The following is a 17,176-nucleotide window of genomic DNA, read 5'->3' on the forward strand; positions in this document are numbered from 1 at the left end:
ATCCCAAATAACAAGGAAGCAGCTGCCAGGCCCTTGTGAGCAGCAAAGGATTGGTGACACTTCTCTGGGCGGTGACAGCCGATCCATTTTCGGAAGGATGGGGCAACCATTGCCAGGAAAAGCAGCAGGCATCTTCTAACTTGATTCAATCCTAATAAAAATTTGATCACCAGGGGAAACGGGACAGGGACACACGTACCTCTTGGACAGAGCAGGGCAGGACCACACGGCTGAAAGACAAAAGGCCATGCATGTAAGACAACTTCGAAAGAGGGCTGGCAAGAGGAAGAGTCCACAACAGTACAAGGCTGGCTAAGGATTTATGTTTGCAGATAAAACAGTTTCTTGGTGCAAGGGGTGGAACAGTTTCATTCAACTACAAGAAAGCTCAAATCCTGCCCTGAAAACAAACAAGAATTGGCTAGTTACAGATAGGTAGCCATGTTGGTCTGCCATAGTCAAAACAAAAAAATTCCTTCCAGTAGCACCTTAAAGACCAACTAAGTCAGTTCTTGGTATGCATGCACACGAAAGCTCATACCAAGAACTGACTTAGTTGGTCTTTAAGGTGCTACTGGAAGGAATTTTTTTGTTTTAAGAATTGGCTAATAAGCTTTGCAGTGTTTTTTGTTCTAGAAAAGTCCTATCCAACTTTTCATACCAAGTGGGCTGTGAGAGGACTTTGACACAGAACCTGTGGGCCATATACTGAATTAAATTTTCATACTGTAAATTAAAGTGTTCAATATATTTAATATATACTATTAATATAGTTAATTAAAAGAAAAGGGACCCATGACTGTTAGGTCCAGTCGCGGACTCTGGGGTTGCGGTGCTCATCTCGCTTTACTGGCCGAGGGAGCCGGCGTTTGTCCGCAGACAGCTTCTGGGTCATGTGGCCAGCAATGACTAAGCTGCTTCTGGCGAACCAGAGCAGCACATGGAAACACCGTTTACCTTCCTGCCGGAGCAGCACCTATTTATCTACTTGCACTGTGTGCTTTCGAACTGCTAGGTCGGCAGGAGCAGGGACCGAGGAACGGGAGTTCACCCCGTTATGGGGATTCGAACCGTCAACCTTCTGATTGGCAGGTCCTAGGCTCTGTGGTTTAACCCACAGTGCCACCTGCGTCCCAATATAGTTACAGTGGTGCCCCGCAAGATGAACGCCTCGCAAGACGAAAAACCCACTAGACGAAAGGGTTTTCCGTTTTGGAGGCGCTTCGCAAAACGAATTTCCCTATGGGGTGCTTCGCAAGACGAAAAAAATCTTGCATCCCCCCCGCGGGTTTTTTTCGCTTTTTTCACCCTTTTCTTAAGCCCCTAAGCCGCTTATCAGCTGTTCCGCTGATAAGCCGCTTAACAGCTGATCGCTGGAAGCCGCTTGACAGCTGTAGCGCTAATCCGCTAAGCTGTCAATGGGCTTGCTTCGCAAGACGAAAAAACCGCTAGATGAAGAGAATCACGGAACGGATTCTTTTCGTCTAGCGAGGCATCACTGTAATTATATATACAGATATATAAATAAATATGCAATTTTATGGGGGTGCTGCTTTTCTCACATGTCCGAGATAAGCAGCAGGGTTGTGGGGAAAGACACCCCTGGCTTTTCCCTTCAGCCCTTTTCAGCTTAATCTGCCACTTCAGTCCCCCCACCCTCTGACTTCCAGGGATTCTGACTGGGCTTGTCACTAATGCCAGGTTCTCATCAGGGGAAGCACCAAAGGCAGACACCCCTTCAGAGAACTGCAAGGATATGGGCGATCTTCTTTCCTGGGTTTTTCTCCCTTCCCCTCCACCAGAGGCAACACTGGATCTGATTGCCTGGGCACCAGGTTATTTTTTCTACAGCTATTTAGTGGCACTTTAATGGTGGGCTTGTGAAAATGTGCCACTAAATATCTGGAGGTAGGAGTGGAAATACTATAAACCATGCCCACTCAACCGCTCCAGTTTAGGATACCTAGAGATGGGAAGGCCTGGGGGGGAACCGAAAAATATGGGAGGGGAAACCAGTTTCCCCCCCGTTTTTCTCCCAAAGCCATTTTTTCTTTTTAAACTTTTATTTGCTTTTTTGTTGACACACTGAGGAAAAAAGGAATAAAACTAAAAATACAAATGAAAATAATAATGAACACAAAATTATTTACAAAACAATAAAGCAAGATTTGGTCTTTGAACTATAGGCCCGACCTCCCGTCTATTCCTTACTTCAATTATATATTACTTGGTACCAATACACACTTTTATCATAATTTAACTAATCCTTAGTTTGTCTAAGATCTCATGTCTTTCTTAAAGCAACAGAGTTTAAACTGCTGTAATTATTTTTCAAATATATTTTAAAGACCTCCCATTTTGAGACAAATTCCTGTTTTGGTTTATTCTTTATTTTTCTGATAGACTATCTAACTCTGCATATTCTGTCAATTTTTGAGTCCATTCATGAATAGAGGGGATTTCATCACTCTTCCATTTTGCAGCAATAAGAAGTCTTGCTGCAACCATAGCATATAAAAAGACACCCTTCATTTTTGGGAGGATATCCAAATCTGTAATTCCCAGAAGATAGGGTTCTGGTTTTCTGTTAAAGGAGATCTTTAGCATTTTTTGTAATTCTGAATGGATGCTCTCCCAAAATACCGGGATTTTCTTACATAGCCGCCACATGGGATAGAGAGTACCTGATTTATCTCCACATCTCCAACAATTGCTTGGGATACCTTTATACATCTTTGAGAGTTTTCAGGGTGTTAAGTATCATCGGTGCTGCATTTTTAAGAAATTATCTCTTAAGGCATAACAATTTGTAAATTTCCAATTGTTTTCCCATTGGGACATAGTTACTGAGTGCCCAAAGTCTTGTAACCACTTAACCATGGCCGTTGTAACCTCCCCCTCCTTGACTTCCCAGTCAAGGGGGAGTTGGTATACTTTTGAAATGGTTTTTTTGTTTTAGAATTTACTAGCTCAGATTCGAGTCAAGAAGTTTCTATTGCAAAACCCTTTTCTTTATCAGATTTGAATTTTTCATATACCTAATAGTACTGGAAGCAATCTGCAATGAACTCTCTTATTTCCTCAAAACTTTTTAGTTTTAGTTGGTTATCTGGTGTTTTGTATGTTAGCCAAATTTCCTGGGTATTTTTCCTTTTCACCGCAGAGGTTTCTATTGAGGAAGTCCACCACGGGACTTTGGGCTCCAACAGGTCTTTATATTTCTCCCAGACTGCAAAATTATATGATTTATGAACTTATGGACTTTGGCTTTCCTGTATATCAGGTAAGCGTGCCGTTCCCATCGATTATTGAAGCCCTCCAAATCTAGGAGATCTGGGTCCTGCAGCATGCACCAGTCTTTCAGCCATGTGAAGCAGGCTGCCTCATAGTATAATTTCAGATCGGGTGGGGAAAAGCCTCCTTTGTCCTTTATATCCATCTATTGGGGGAAAGGGGGGGACTGGTTCCCCCTCATTTTTCCAGGCCTTCTCATCTCTAAATACCACACCTGAACCTAGATTGAAATGGATCCCTGCCTACTGATATCAGGCAGGTGCCTTCACTGTACTCTTTTTCAGCACCTGCTAAAACATTTTTGTTTAGGCAAACCTATCCAGACATGTAGAATGTTGATGTGTGTTGAACTCAACACATCTGCAAAGGTGTCAGGCCTACAGGTAAATTTTGCAAAGTCTGAAGCTATGTGCTTCAACGCGGCCGCCCCATACCCAAAAAGAATTCACCAGCATCACCAACATAAAACTTTGCCACACCAAGTTCAGATACCTAGGGGTACAAATAACGAGAAGCCTCAACAAATTATACCTCCACAACTACAACCCCTTGTGGTGACAAATCAACAAAGCCCTGAAGAGGTGGAACAACACCAGCTTCACTCTCTCACACAAAATAAGGTAAAGGTAAAGGTACCCCTGCCCATACGGGCCAGTCTTGACAGACTCTGGGGTTGTGCGCCCATCTCACTTAAGAGGCCAGGGGCCAGCGCTGTCCGGAGACACTTCCGGGTCACGTGGCCAGCGTGACATCGCTGCTCTGGCGAGCCAGAGCCGCACACGGAAACGCCGTTTACCTTCCCGCTGGTAAGCGGTCCCTATTTATCTACTTGCACCCGGAGGTGCTTTCGAACTGCTAGGTTGGCAGGCGCTGGGACCGAGCAACGGGAGCGCACCCCGCCGCAGGGATTCGAACCGCCGACCTTTCGATCGGCAAGTCCTAGGCGCTGAGGCTTTAACCCACAGCGCCACCTGCGTCCCTCTCACACAAAATAGCCATGATCAAAATTATCACCCTCCCAAAATTAACATGCCTATTCCAAACCCTCCCAGTCTGGATTCCCCCAGCCCAACTTTGCAAATGGCAGAGAAAATTACACTCATTTATCTTCTCTCACAAAAAAAACAAGAATAAGCCCCAAATACCTGCACCTCCCCTCCTCAGAAGAAAGATGAGTAACCCCAAACATAGAAGCGTATTACATTGCCAACCAAGTTCACCACATAATCCCTTACATCCTGTAAGACGAGACAAAACATTGGGTACACCTGGAGAGGAATACAACTGAAAATACCCACACCACAGCATACCCAAACAAACTAAGGGAAATCCCCACAACACTAAACAGGTTCACACGGACCGTGCTTAAAGCATGGAAAGAAATAGGTAAACTATCCCCACTAATTCCCCTGGCACACCACTTGCTATTCCACCATGCAGCACAAAACCTCCAGATAAAAACCTGCCAAACCAAAGCTTATACCACCTAACAGATTTCTACAAAAATAACAAACCCATATCAACACAAGAAATACAAGACAAACTAGGGGACACCCAAATGGCCTGGCTAACACACCACCAATTACATGCCCTCTTAAACAATCCAGTAGTAAAGTCAGCAGCAACTAGGCCCCTGACAACCTTCGAAAACATGGGAAAGGGATGGTATCCACAATATACAAAATACTACTCCAAAATCCCACAAAACCCCTAAATGTAATCAAAAAACAATGGGGGGATGACATAGGCTTTGAGATTAACCCCACCCAATGGACCAGAATGTGGTCTAAACCTCCCTTTAAATCTGTACCAGTGAAAAGAAAAGAACTCACTCTGAAACTCACTTACAGGTGGTACCTAAAACCACGAACACTAATACGCCCCGGAGCCTCACCAAAATGCTGGAGAGGATGACCTCCACAGGCACATACCTCCACATGTGATGGGAACGTCCTAAAATCCAACTCTTATGGACATCAATCATACAAGAAATATGCAAAATAACTAAGCAAGTATTACAAGTCACCCCAGAACTGGCCCTACTAAACATCTTCCAAGACAATGCCCACTCACATCACAAGGAGCTCATAACCCACCTACTCTCAGCAGCCAGAAGCATCAAACCCTGACACTGGAGAGACCTGTCAGGAGTAATGGTATCAAAACAGTCTTATTAGAAAAACTAACCAACAAACTGAAACTGCCACGGGGACAAATCGAAGAAGACGTCTTCACCCCGGCATAGTTACCCTTTATCACATACACAACAAGATAACAGCAAGAACCCATCAACAGCATACAAATCAATCTGGCTAACCTGATCCAAAACCACACCCACCCACCCCACTCACACACAAAAACAGATTTCACTACAGTCAATCAAAGACAACCACACCCTGGGCCACCCCTAAACTCTCTCACCACAAGCGAATAGTAAAGAGAACCCACACAACTGATGCTGACACAAAACCCCCACATTCACTAAGTAGAATACAGTGGTACCTCTAGATATGAATGCGATCCGTTCCGGAGCACCGTTTGCATCCTGAAGCGAATGCAGCCCGCGTCTGCTTGGGTTGCGATTCGGTGCTTCTGTGCATGACGTCATTTTGAGTGTCTGCGCATGTGCAAGCGGCGAAACCCGGAAGTAGTGGATTCCGTTACTTCTGGGTCGCCGCGGAGCGCAACCCGAAAAAGCTCAACCCGAAGATACTTCAACCTGAGGTATGACTGTAGAAGCATTGCCACCCAACCCCAACCACCATTCCCCCTCCACCTCTTTCCCCCTTCCCCCACGCATCACTGAACAGCAGAGACTAAAAAAGACAACTCCTAGCTAAAGTAATAGGTTCAGCAGGACGCAAAGCTCTCTCCTGCACAGATCCAGACACTGTATTGCATCAATGAACTTAGTGAAGCATGCCTAAGGGCTCATTTCTTCAGTATCACTGCTTAAACCTAGATGATAACTTCACATTTCACCACTGGGGTTTGGAATCAACTATCATCCCTGTGGATAAACTTTTCCGCAAAAGTGTTTGTGACTGCAACCCTGTAATGAAGTTTGGCTCCAATGCAAAACATTCAGGTACATTACAGGAATTCTATAATGCAAGTGCTGCCCAGTCAATAGCACAAGATGCTCACTGGATCCCGTATTCCCTGAAATAAAATAGGAACAACCCAAAGCAGCTCACTCTACAGGATGTGTCCAGCAAGGCTCAGAAGGATGTAAATTCTGCTTAACTTTATGTATCCCACTCAACATACGTTTCAAAATGGGTCTTAAACGCCCTCCCCAAGTTCCTTATGAGTGAGCAAAGCTCCACATGGATAGGAAAATAATATTCCTGCCTCCGGACAGAAAGTTTGCGTTTCTTCTAGTTAAATACCATCTGACATTGTCTGGAATTGAAGCTGCGGCTTTTCTTAGGGGAACTGGCATCAACCCATCCCCGCAGGTGCGGCCCCGGGGCTCGCCAGGAGTGGAGGCGACTTGCCTTCCCAGCGATCTTCCCCTTCTGCTCGACCGAGTTTCTCTCTCACGGAGAAGCCCATGCGAAACCCGGCCAGCTAGCAAAATACAAGCCGCCCGGCCTGGACTTCAAGACTAGCGCTCCCCCCCCCCCCAAGCCACCGAGAAGCGCAGGAGGCGCCCCAGGGCCGGCCGCCGCCTCCCTCCGTCCCTCCGCCGGGCTCCCCTGAGCGCCTCGGGGCTTCGTCGGGGGGAGTCGGGCGGGGGCGGCGCTGGGGGGCCAGGCCGGAGGAAGGACCCCCCTCCCCCTCCCCGCTCCGGCCACTTACAATTCCTTGATGAGCACCATCTTCCCCCGCAGACAGGAGGCCAACGCGCAGGCGCGACCGGCACCTCCTGCCCATAGCGCACCGCGCACCTTCCGGGAGCTGCTCCCCGCCCCGAACGAAGAGACCAGCCAATCGCCGTCGTGACCTTGCCGAGCTGACCCACCAATAGGAGCGGGACTTGGGAAGGCACGACGGCCGGGAGTGTCCGCCCGCCCCACAGCGTCCCGACGCATTCGCTCATTGGCGGAGCGCGCGAGCGGACGGGCCGTAGTCTCCAGCCAATGACAAGGGCGCCCCGGTTCTAGCCAACCAGCGCCGCCCGGCGCCTGGAGGCCGGGCGGGGAGCGGAGCGCGGCCGGAAGTGACTCCCAGCAAGCCGAGGCGGACATCCGGCCGCCCAACGGAGCGGCTTCCGGGCCTCGTCTGCGGAGGCCGCTTCTGGCGCGTCCGGGCCAGCCCTGCCGGGGCGCCGGGGAGGAGGCGGCTGGAGGCCCGGGCGGCGCTGAGCCCCTCCCCGCCCTCGCTTCCTCCCAGCGGGCGGAGCCCTCCGGCCCCGGCGGAAGGCGGCTCTCGGGGGAGAGGCGGCCGGCGGTGGGCGCAGAACGGGACCGCGGATGGAAATCATAATAATGATAATAATAATTAGTAGTAGTCGTAATGGTTTCTGTGATTTACACGAAGCAGCTTTGGCGCTTCCGAGTCTTTGCTGCCTTGGCCTCCTGCCTGGACATCTCCGCTGGCTAAAGCTGAGAACACGCCGGTTGTCGGTCGACTCCCCGCCTGGGACGGCTGCCTATTCCTGCACTGCAGGAGGTTGGACTAGAAGATCCTTGGGGTCCCTTCCACCTCTACCGTTCTTTGCTTCTATGCCGCGAGTCCCTTCAGAGACGCTTCATAAAGGCCTTTGCCAAGCCAAAGGCCGCTAAGCATCGCCCCAGAAACAAGCGACACAGACCGGGAATATATAGGCCACTCACGGAGAATATATGGAATATATACACCCACGGAGAATATATAGGCCCAAAGAACAACCCCACATTTTAATAGCATAACTAAACAGGGCTCTGTGATTACCCACAGAATACTGATCTGTGGGATTTGGACTGAGAAATGCAGAGTCTTCCTTCGCTTGTTGCTGTTTAGTCGTCTCCGACTCTTCGTGACCCCCTGGACCAGAGCACGCCAGTCCCTCCTGTCTTCTACTGCCTCCCACAGTTTGGTCAAACTCATGCTGGTAGCTTCGAAAACACTGTCCAGCCATTTCGTCCTCCGTAGTCCCCTTCTCCTTGTGCCCTCCATCTTTCCCAACATCAGGGTCTTTTCCAGGGAGTCTTCTCTTCTCATGAGGTGGCCAAAGTATTGGAGCCTCAGCTTCACGATCTGTCCTTCCAGTGAGCAGTCAGGGCTGATTTTCTTCAGAATGGAGAGGTTTGATCTTCTTGCAGTCCATGGGACTCTCAGAGTCTCCTCCAGCACCATAATTCAAAAGCATCAATTATTCGGCGATCACCCTTCTTTATGGTCCAGCTCTCACTTCCATACTTCACTACTGGGAAAACCATAGCTTTTACTATACGGACATTTGTTGGCAAGATGATGTCTCTGCTTTTTAAGATGCTGTCTAGGTTTGTCATTGCTTTTCTCCCCAGAAGCAGGGGTCTTTTAATTTCGTGACTGCTGTCACCATCTGCCATGATCATGGAGCCCAAGAAAGTAAAATCTCTCACTGCCTCCATTTCTTCCCCTTCTATTTGCCAGTAGGTGATGGGCCTAGTGGCCATGATCTTCATTTTTTTGATGTTGAGCTTCAGACCATATTTTGTGCTCTCCTCTCTCACCCTCATTAAGAGCTTCTTTAATTCCTCCTCACTTTCTGCCATCATGATTGTGTCATCAGCATATCTGAGGTTGTTGATATTTCTTCCGGCAATCTTAATTCCGGCTAGGGATTCATCCAGCCCAGCCTTTCGCATGATGAATTCTGCATATAAGTTAAATAAGCAGGGAGACAATATACAGCCTTGTCATACTCCTTTCCCAATTTTGAATCAATCAGTTGTTCCATATCCAGTTCTAACTGTAGCTTCTTGTCCCACATAGAGATTTCTCGGGAGACAGATGAGGTGATCAGGCACTCCCATTTCTTTAAGAACTTGCCATAGTTTGCTGTGGTCAACACAGTCAAAGGCTTTTGCATAGTCAATGAAACAGAAGTAGACGTCTTTCTGGAACTCTGTAGCTTTCTCCATATTCCAGCGTATGTTTGCAATTTGGTCTCTGGTTCCTCTGCCCCTCCGAAATCCAGCTTGCACTTCTGGGAGTTCTTGGTCCACATACTTCTTAAGCCTGCCTTGTAGAATTTTAAGCATAACCTTGCTAGTGTGTGAAATGAGTGCAATTGTGCGGTAGTTGGTGCATTCTTTGGAACTGCCCTTCTTTGGGATTGGGATGTAGACTGATCTTCCTTTCATATTTCCGATTTTCTTGAACAGATCTCTGGTTCTTCCCATTCTGTTGTTTTCCTCTATTTCTTTGCATTGCTCGTTTAAGAAGGCCTTCTTGTCTCTCCTTGCTATTTTTTGGAAATCTGCATTCAATTTCCTGTATCTTTCACTATCTTCCTTGCATTTTGCTTGCCTTCTCTCCCCTGCTATTTGTAAGGCCTCGATGGACAGCCACTTTGCTTTCTTGCATTTCCTTTTCATTGGGATGGTTTTCGTTGCTGCCTCCTGTATAATGTTGCGAGCCTCCATCCATAGTTCTTCAGGCACTCTGTCCAGCAAATCTAAATCCTTAAACCTGTTCCTCACTTCCACTGTGTATTCATAAGGGATTTGATTTAGATTGTATCTTACCGGCCCAGTGTTTTTTCCTACTTTCTTCAGTTTAAGCTTGAATTTTGCTGTAAGAAGCTGATGATCTGAGCCACAGTCATCTCCAAGTCTTGTTTTTGCTGACTGTATAGAGCTTCTCTATTTTTGGCTGCAGAGAATATAATCTGATTTCGATGCTGCCCATCTGGTGATGTCCATGTGTAGAGTCATCTCTTGTGTTGTTGGAAAATAGTGTTTGCGATGACCAGCTTGTTCTCTTGGCAGAACTCAATTAGCCTTTGCCCTGCTTCGTTTTGAACTCCAAACTTGCCAGTTGTTCCTTTTATCTCTTGATTCCCTACTTTAGCATTCCAATCCCCTATAATGAGAAGAACATCCTTCTTTGGTGTCATTTCTATAAGGTGTTGTAAGTCTTCATAGAATTGGTCAGTTTCAGTTTCTTCAGCACCAGCAGTTGGTGCATAAACTTGGATTACTGTGATGTTAAAAGGTCTGCCTTGGATTCGTATGGAGATCATTGTATCATTTTTAAGATTGCATCCCAGTACACCTTTCGCCACTCTTTTGTTGACTATGAGGACCACTCCTCCTTCCTCGCAGGGGAATTCAAATAGGGACACGGTCCAAAGTAGCACAGGCTGCTCTGGCACATGTGGCAGTGAGATAGTTTTGGACAGCACAGAAGAGGTAGAAGGGTAGTTATGTTGCTAACATATTAATGTATTTCAAAACAATACAAGGAAGGCTTTCATCAGTTGTCCTACATTCCAACTATCCAAGCTCACAACAGTGGCAGAGAGTTGCTCTCCTGCCTTTAGCAGTCCTCAGAGGCAGGACCTCCATTAAAACAGCATTTTTTTACATAACTGACAAATAAACCATTTTGCCCCTGAAGAACAGTAACGTGGATTGGTTTATTTGTTGGGGCAAATAAATCACTGGGAGCTTCCTCCTCTGTTGTCCTCTATCTCTCCCTGTTGATTTTTAGCCACCTCTGTCATGTTGTTGTGTCAAGCAGGAGAGCAGGTCTGGGATTTTTTTCAGCGCGGGGGTAATGGTGTCATCTGCTGGAGTGCCATGCTGCCTCGCAGACCCTCCTGGCTGTGTGAATCGGGTCTTGATGAGGCTTTTAAGCTTTACTATTGTTTATGACTGATTAGCATGGAAGGAGGATGAGGAAGACAATCAGATAGAGGCTGGACCCCTCTTTTCTTTGAAGGGGTTCCTACTTCATGCTTGCAGTTTTAATGGTTAACACATGTTCGCTGGGTTGTTTGCACTTCTAATTAAAAGCTAAAGGTTACATTTCAGCTAGCTGAAGATCTTTTGCTAAAGCTCAATGTGCTTTACAAGCTGCACTTTAGCAGTCAGAAGTCAATGCATCCAAGGTCTGTTGAGCTTCCTCCCCGGAAACAATGTGTAGGGTTGTGATCTTGGGATGTTATGGTGTTGCTGCTCTTTAGGGTGTGTGGGTGTTATACACATGATCGGAGCAGCTGGCTGCATTTTTGCATTCTCCATGGTTCTGTGGCTGCTGTGGGGGCCTCTCATTATGGCCCCTGCACTTCAGAATTTACCTCTGCTTCCCCACAGCAGCTTCCCCCTGAAGGCCTCGTTATTCCCTGATGCTGCCTGAATTTTTTTGAGTTATGGGAAAAACACAAAGTGGTTTTGTTTGCATGTTCAAGTGGGGAAATGGTTGCTCCATTAGTGCAAAAGGGGACCCCTCTCTCCTTCCCTCTCTCCCTTTCCGCCGCTCCAATAATTCTCTTTAAAGTTATTGGGAAGTGTATGCTTAATTATATTTGCATATGAAAAATAGGGTCTAATTAGTGTGATTGATTATTATTTTAACCTTAATGACATTTTGAGTATCTGTCCCTCCCTAATAGCAAAAGTATCACTAATAAATCATGGTCTTTGTATGACGATGGTCTATTGAGCTGCCTTATGAAATATATTTTATTAATATTCCAGAATGTATTGAATCTGAAACAAGTCAAACAACTGCTCATTTATTAAACCGTTTAAATGTCAGCTTTATACAGGCATAATATTACAGGAAATATGTTCCTGTGAAAGACATCTGCAGGCCAAGCCGACTCAAAATATTAGTTATTTCACTCAAATATATGAAGGAAATAAAAATTCACTTATGTAATTTATGGCACTAAATAAATTTATATCGGCTAACATAAATGTTTTGAATTAGCAGGCGTACTTTTCTCGCAAAGTTTCCTGCCTTCCCTGAGAAGCTCAGCAGCTGAGACCCATTTGCACATTCCCCCCCCCCCCCCAAGACAAGCGGCAAGCAAGGAGCGAAAGGAAGGAAGCGGCCAGAGGGGGCTGCTTGCACCATCAGCACGCAAATACACCTTGCCAGAGAGGAACTTGGCCGGCAAAAGAGGATCCTCGGCCGTTGCCTTAAGACGGTTGCCTGCAGTTCATATGCATCATTGGCATTTCAGCCCTAATTAGAAATTAGCATAGTCACATTGAGATGAATTGAATCAGACTAAAGATGATTAGCAAAGTAATGCAAGAAATCATTAAATTAAGCCAGTGTGCCAAGTCCACTGCTGATCTATCACAAATTTGGGCTCCTAATGAGCTATTAATTAATGGGTTGGGTCAAAATCATGTCATTCAGCCCAGGGAAGATACACACCCCCTCACTCCCCCCCCCCAATGAGTGCTGAAGACAAATTTATCAGGGGTGAGTAAACAGACTGCGAAACTAACAGAATGCCAAGGTGGCAGGTTGCATTGCAGCAGTGATGAAGAGGAGGATTTGTCCTGAAATGTTTATAATAATATTAATAATTTTTTTATTTATACCCCGCCCTCCCCAGCCAAGGCTGGGCTCAGAGCGGCTTAAAAAGGTAAAGGTACCCCTGCCCGTACGGGCCAGTCTTGACAGACTCTGGGGTTGTGCGCCCATCTCACTCAAGAGGCCAGGGGCCAGCACTGTAAGAGCGGCTTACAAGCAATAAGAAAAACAAGATGAATGATTACAACTTAAAAACAAAAATAAAATACAACATTAAAATAATGGAACATTAAAATATTAAAATGTAGCCTCATCGCAGCAGGAGAAGGAAAGGGGGGGGGGGGAAGCGAGGGAATCAAATTGGCTCCAAGCGAAGGCCAGGCGGAACAACTCTGTCTTACAGGCCCTGCGGAAAGAAATCAGATCCTGCAGGTCCCTGGTCTCATGAGGCAGAGCGTTCCACCAGGCCGGAGCCAGAGTTGAAAAGGCCCTGGCTCTGGTTGAAGCCAATCTAACTTCTTTAGGGCCTGGGACTACTAGGTAAAGGTAAGGTAAAGGTACCCCTGCCAGTACGGGCCAGTCTTGACAGACTCTGGGGTTGTGCGCCCATCTCACTTAAGAGGCCAGGGGCCAGCGCTGTCCGGAGACACTTCCGGGTCACGTGGCCAGCGTGACAAAGCTGCATCTGGCGAGCCAGAGCCGCACACGGAAACGCCGTTTACCTTCCCGCTGGTAAGCGGTCCCTATTTATCTACTTGCACCTGGAGGTGCTTTCGAACTGCTAGGTTGGCAGGCGCTGGGACCGAGCAGTGGGAGCGCACCCCGCCGCAGGGATTCGAACCGCCGACCTTTCGATCGGCAAGTCCTAGGCGCTGAGGCTTTAACCCACAGCGCCACCTGCGTCCCTACTACTAGGGACTACTAGGGTGTTGTTATTTATGGACCTTGAGGCTCTCCGTGGGGCATACCAGGAGAGGCGGTCCCGTAGGTACGAGGGTCCTAGGCCATGAAGGGCTTTAAAGGTCAAAAGCAGCACCTTGAACCTGACCCTGTACTCCACCGGGAGCCAGTGCAGCTTGAAAAGCACTGGGTGAATATGCTCCCATGGCAGAGACCCCGTGTGGAGCCTCGCTGCAGCATTCTGTACCCGCTGGAGTTTCTGGGACAGCTTCATGTTTGTGGGATTGTTGGGGAAACAGCATAGAATCATAGAATTGTAGAGCTGGAAGGGACCACAAGAGTCATCTAGTCACCTGCAATGCAGGAATCTCAGCTAAAGCATCTGTGACAGATGGCCGTCCAACCTCTGCTTAAAAACCTCCAAGAAAGGAGGACCATTGCAAGATATGGAACTGGGAGCTTCCTGGCTCACAGCTTGGCTTTTTAACCTCAACTGGTCCTTCCCCTACATGACTGGCCTTTTGCATCTGTAGAGATTCTTCCACCATTCTCTCCCCACCCTGCAACTCTTTTGCCTCCCACAACTTTTGTCCCCAAAATCACTTGTGGAAAGCTAGAAGTAAGGCAATTGCATGGTGAAAGAATCCTTAGCTGATTAATCCCAAGAGCTGGACTAATCAAGCAATCAATCAAATTTGTGCGTATGGGCAGAAACCATAGTTCTGAAGTTGCCATCATAGTTTCTGTGCCTGTAGCTGATGATGATGATGATGATGATGATGATGATAATTATTTATTATTTATACCCCGTGAGCAGCACACTGTTGGTAAGAGCTCTCCATCCACCCGCCCCCCTTTAAACCTTACCCAACACCCCCAAAGAGAAAAGGATGACAGAGAACCTTGGAACATCAAAGCCCTCCAGCACTGGACCACACATGTGCACTTGAGGGAATAAAGCTTGATAATTTAAAAAGAAACCAAATGTCAGGCATACAGGAGGGACAGTGCTTTAAAATGTATAATAGCACATGGGTGTGTTACCCTCAAAAAATGTATTGTAGAGCTGGAAAAGGTTCAGAAAAGGGTAGCTGATATGCTCGAGGAACTAGAGCAGATCCCTTTTGGGTATGGTGGGCCAACTGGTGCCAAGGAGGGACAAGATCTTTTTTATGTACGCCACAACGGCAGCAAGGATTCTACTAGCAAAGTATTGGAAGACACAAGAGCTACCCACGCTGGAAGAATGGCAGGCGAAAGTGATTGACTTTATGGGACTGGCAGAAATGACCGGCAGAATCCGCGAACAGGAGAAAGAAACTGTGGAGGAAGACTGGAAGAAGTTTAAAGTATATCTTAAAAATCGTTATAAAATTAAGGAGTGTTAAAGTGTGAAGGGAAAGGAAGATGGATAATTACAGCTATATCTATTTTTTTTATTTAATGTGACATTGAAAAGGAGAATAAGTTTAAATTTTAATTGGCTAAAAGAGTTGCTGAAAAATTGTGAAACTAGGATGCAAAAAGGGGAAGGTATGGGGAAGTCCGAGAAAAGAGGCTTATGAAAAGGAGGTTAAGAAAGTTGGATCTATGTTTTCTCTTTGTGTGTGTCTGTTGTTGTATGTATTATTTAGTGTTGTTGTGTCGATAAAATTGGAAAATCAATAAAAAATTATTTTTTTAAAAAAGGAACTAGAGCAGATCCCTTGTATGGCAAGGTTACAACATTTGGCCCTTTTAGTTTAGAAAAAGTAAATTGTGGGCATGACAGAGGTGTAAAATGATGCACAGAGTGGAGAATGTGAGCAGAGAAAAACCTTTCTCCACTTGCTTGTAATGCTTGAACCCCAAGGAGTCATCCAATGGAGTCATCTTGGACAATTGGACAATGGAGTCATCTTGGACAATTCAGGACAGGCAAGAAGAAGGACTTCTTCACACGGCATCAATGAACCGTGGAATCCACTAGCAACTTGCACTGTGCAGGGAGCTGTCAGTCTTCAGCCCCCTCTGGCCTCATCATGGCCAAGTATAGTCACAGTCCAGCTGGAAATCGGCCGGTGTGATTATGGGATGGGGGTGGGCATGTTGGCCTCGCCCTTATCAGGGGGGACCAGCAGCTATATCATTGGGAAGCTCGACAGCCCACAAAGGCTAGCAGATGGAAGCGTTTGCCACCTGGGAAGAAAGCAAAGTTCCTAAGGTTGGTCCCCAGCAGCAGCTCCAGGTAGAACAAGGAGAGACTCTTCCCTGAAACCCTGGAGAGCCATTGTTGCCGGCCAGTGTCGGCAACACTAAGCTTAAATGGACCTGTTTTCTGACTGGGCTGCCCACACTCTGCAAGCTGGCAGGTGGAAGATCAGGTGCCTCCAAGGTGTGGAGTGGCTGGAGGGGCCCAGACTCAAGATGGGTGGCAACAGAACTCCCCAGCAGCCTTTGTGAAATCTCTTGCTGCTGGCTTAAAAGGCACCAACTGCCGTTGATCAGTATGAGTCATAAGGAGGAGATCTTAGTGGAGGAGAAGGATAGGCATAGAGGTGGGGCTATGAAAGGGGAGGAGAGGTGGGATTTGGATTGTTTGTTTTGTTTTGTTTTGTATATATCAGTGGACACAAAAGGCCTTCCCAATGGGAATCCTAAGAAGAGTTCCACAGCTGAGTTTGTAGAATTTCAGTGATAAAGAGGAACATATTGCGAAAAACATTGTTTTTGTTTCAATCAATCCTGGTGGTAAGCAGTGTGAGCTGCTTCAAAGAATGGCAAAAAGACATATCAAGAGTTATCTGGAGAGAGGGAAAACCAAGAATTAAACACAAATTATTAATAGATGTTAAAGATAGAGGAGGTTTCTCTCTACTGGATTTAAGATTATATTATGAAGCATCTTGCATTTGCTGGATCCTGGTTTGGATAAATTTAACAAATGCTGATTTCTTACATTTGGAAGGTCATGATAATAGATTTGGTTGTCATGTGTATCTATGGTATCATAAAGCCACAAAAGTTTTTATAATCATAGAATAATAAACTTGATTCTTTAAGTCTGGGAGAAATACAAAGATCTATTAGAACAGAAAACACCATGGTGGCTTTCTCCATTAGAAGTAATATCTATGAAAAAAGTGAATATGAGGATAACCAATTAAAATTAAAAGATTTTGAAGACGTTAGAGAAAAAGTAACAGATGGTTACAATATTTTAAATTAAATGAAACACTTTCAAATGATAAAAAGAAAGAATTTAGTTATGAAGTGTCAAGACTTCAAAGAGAAATAGTAGAAGGTGGTACAAAAGTGCTGTCAAAAATCTACAATCTGCTCTTGGGAGTTGGACACCAAACAGGAACAGGTCAAATGTGTTATGATAAAATGGGTGAAAGATGTGGGACATAATATATTAATGGCGGATTGGGAAAGGCTTTGGAAGACAGATATGAAATTTACTGCATGTACTCTGCTGAAAGAGAATTATATGAAAATTATGTATCGGTGGTATCTAACCCCGGTTAAATTAGCAAAAAGATCTAATAAGTGTTGTTAATGTAAAGAAACAGAGGGCATTTTATATATGTGG

The 17,176-nt window shown here is 46.0% G+C and overlaps 1 protein-coding gene and 1 long non-coding RNA gene across 2 annotated transcripts in view; both read right to left on the reverse strand.

The window, feature by feature from the left end:
* Nucleotides 1-7,224, reverse strand: part of PITPNB (phosphatidylinositol transfer protein beta) — a 34,659-nt gene extending 27,435 nt beyond the window's left edge. Inside the window, exons 1-2 of the mRNA XM_083717886.1 lie at nucleotides 7,099-7,224; nucleotides 200-230 (exon numbers count right to left, since the gene is read on the reverse strand). Coding sequence (XP_083574012.1) covers nucleotides 200-230; nucleotides 7,099-7,118 — 51 coding nt within the window. The 5' untranslated portion in view covers nucleotides 7,119-7,224. The remainder of the gene's footprint in view (nucleotides 1-199; nucleotides 231-7,098) is intronic.
* Nucleotides 1-17,176, reverse strand: part of LOC310834396 — a 495,679-nt gene that overhangs the window by 369,869 nt on the left and 108,634 nt on the right. The gene's annotated exons all lie outside the window — the stretch shown is intronic.

The sequence above is a fragment of the Podarcis gaigeae genome (assembly GCF_964106915.1).
Source record: "Podarcis gaigeae genome assembly, chromosome: 16".
Classification (NCBI taxonomy): Eukaryota; Metazoa; Chordata; class Lepidosauria; order Squamata; family Lacertidae; genus Podarcis; species Podarcis gaigeae.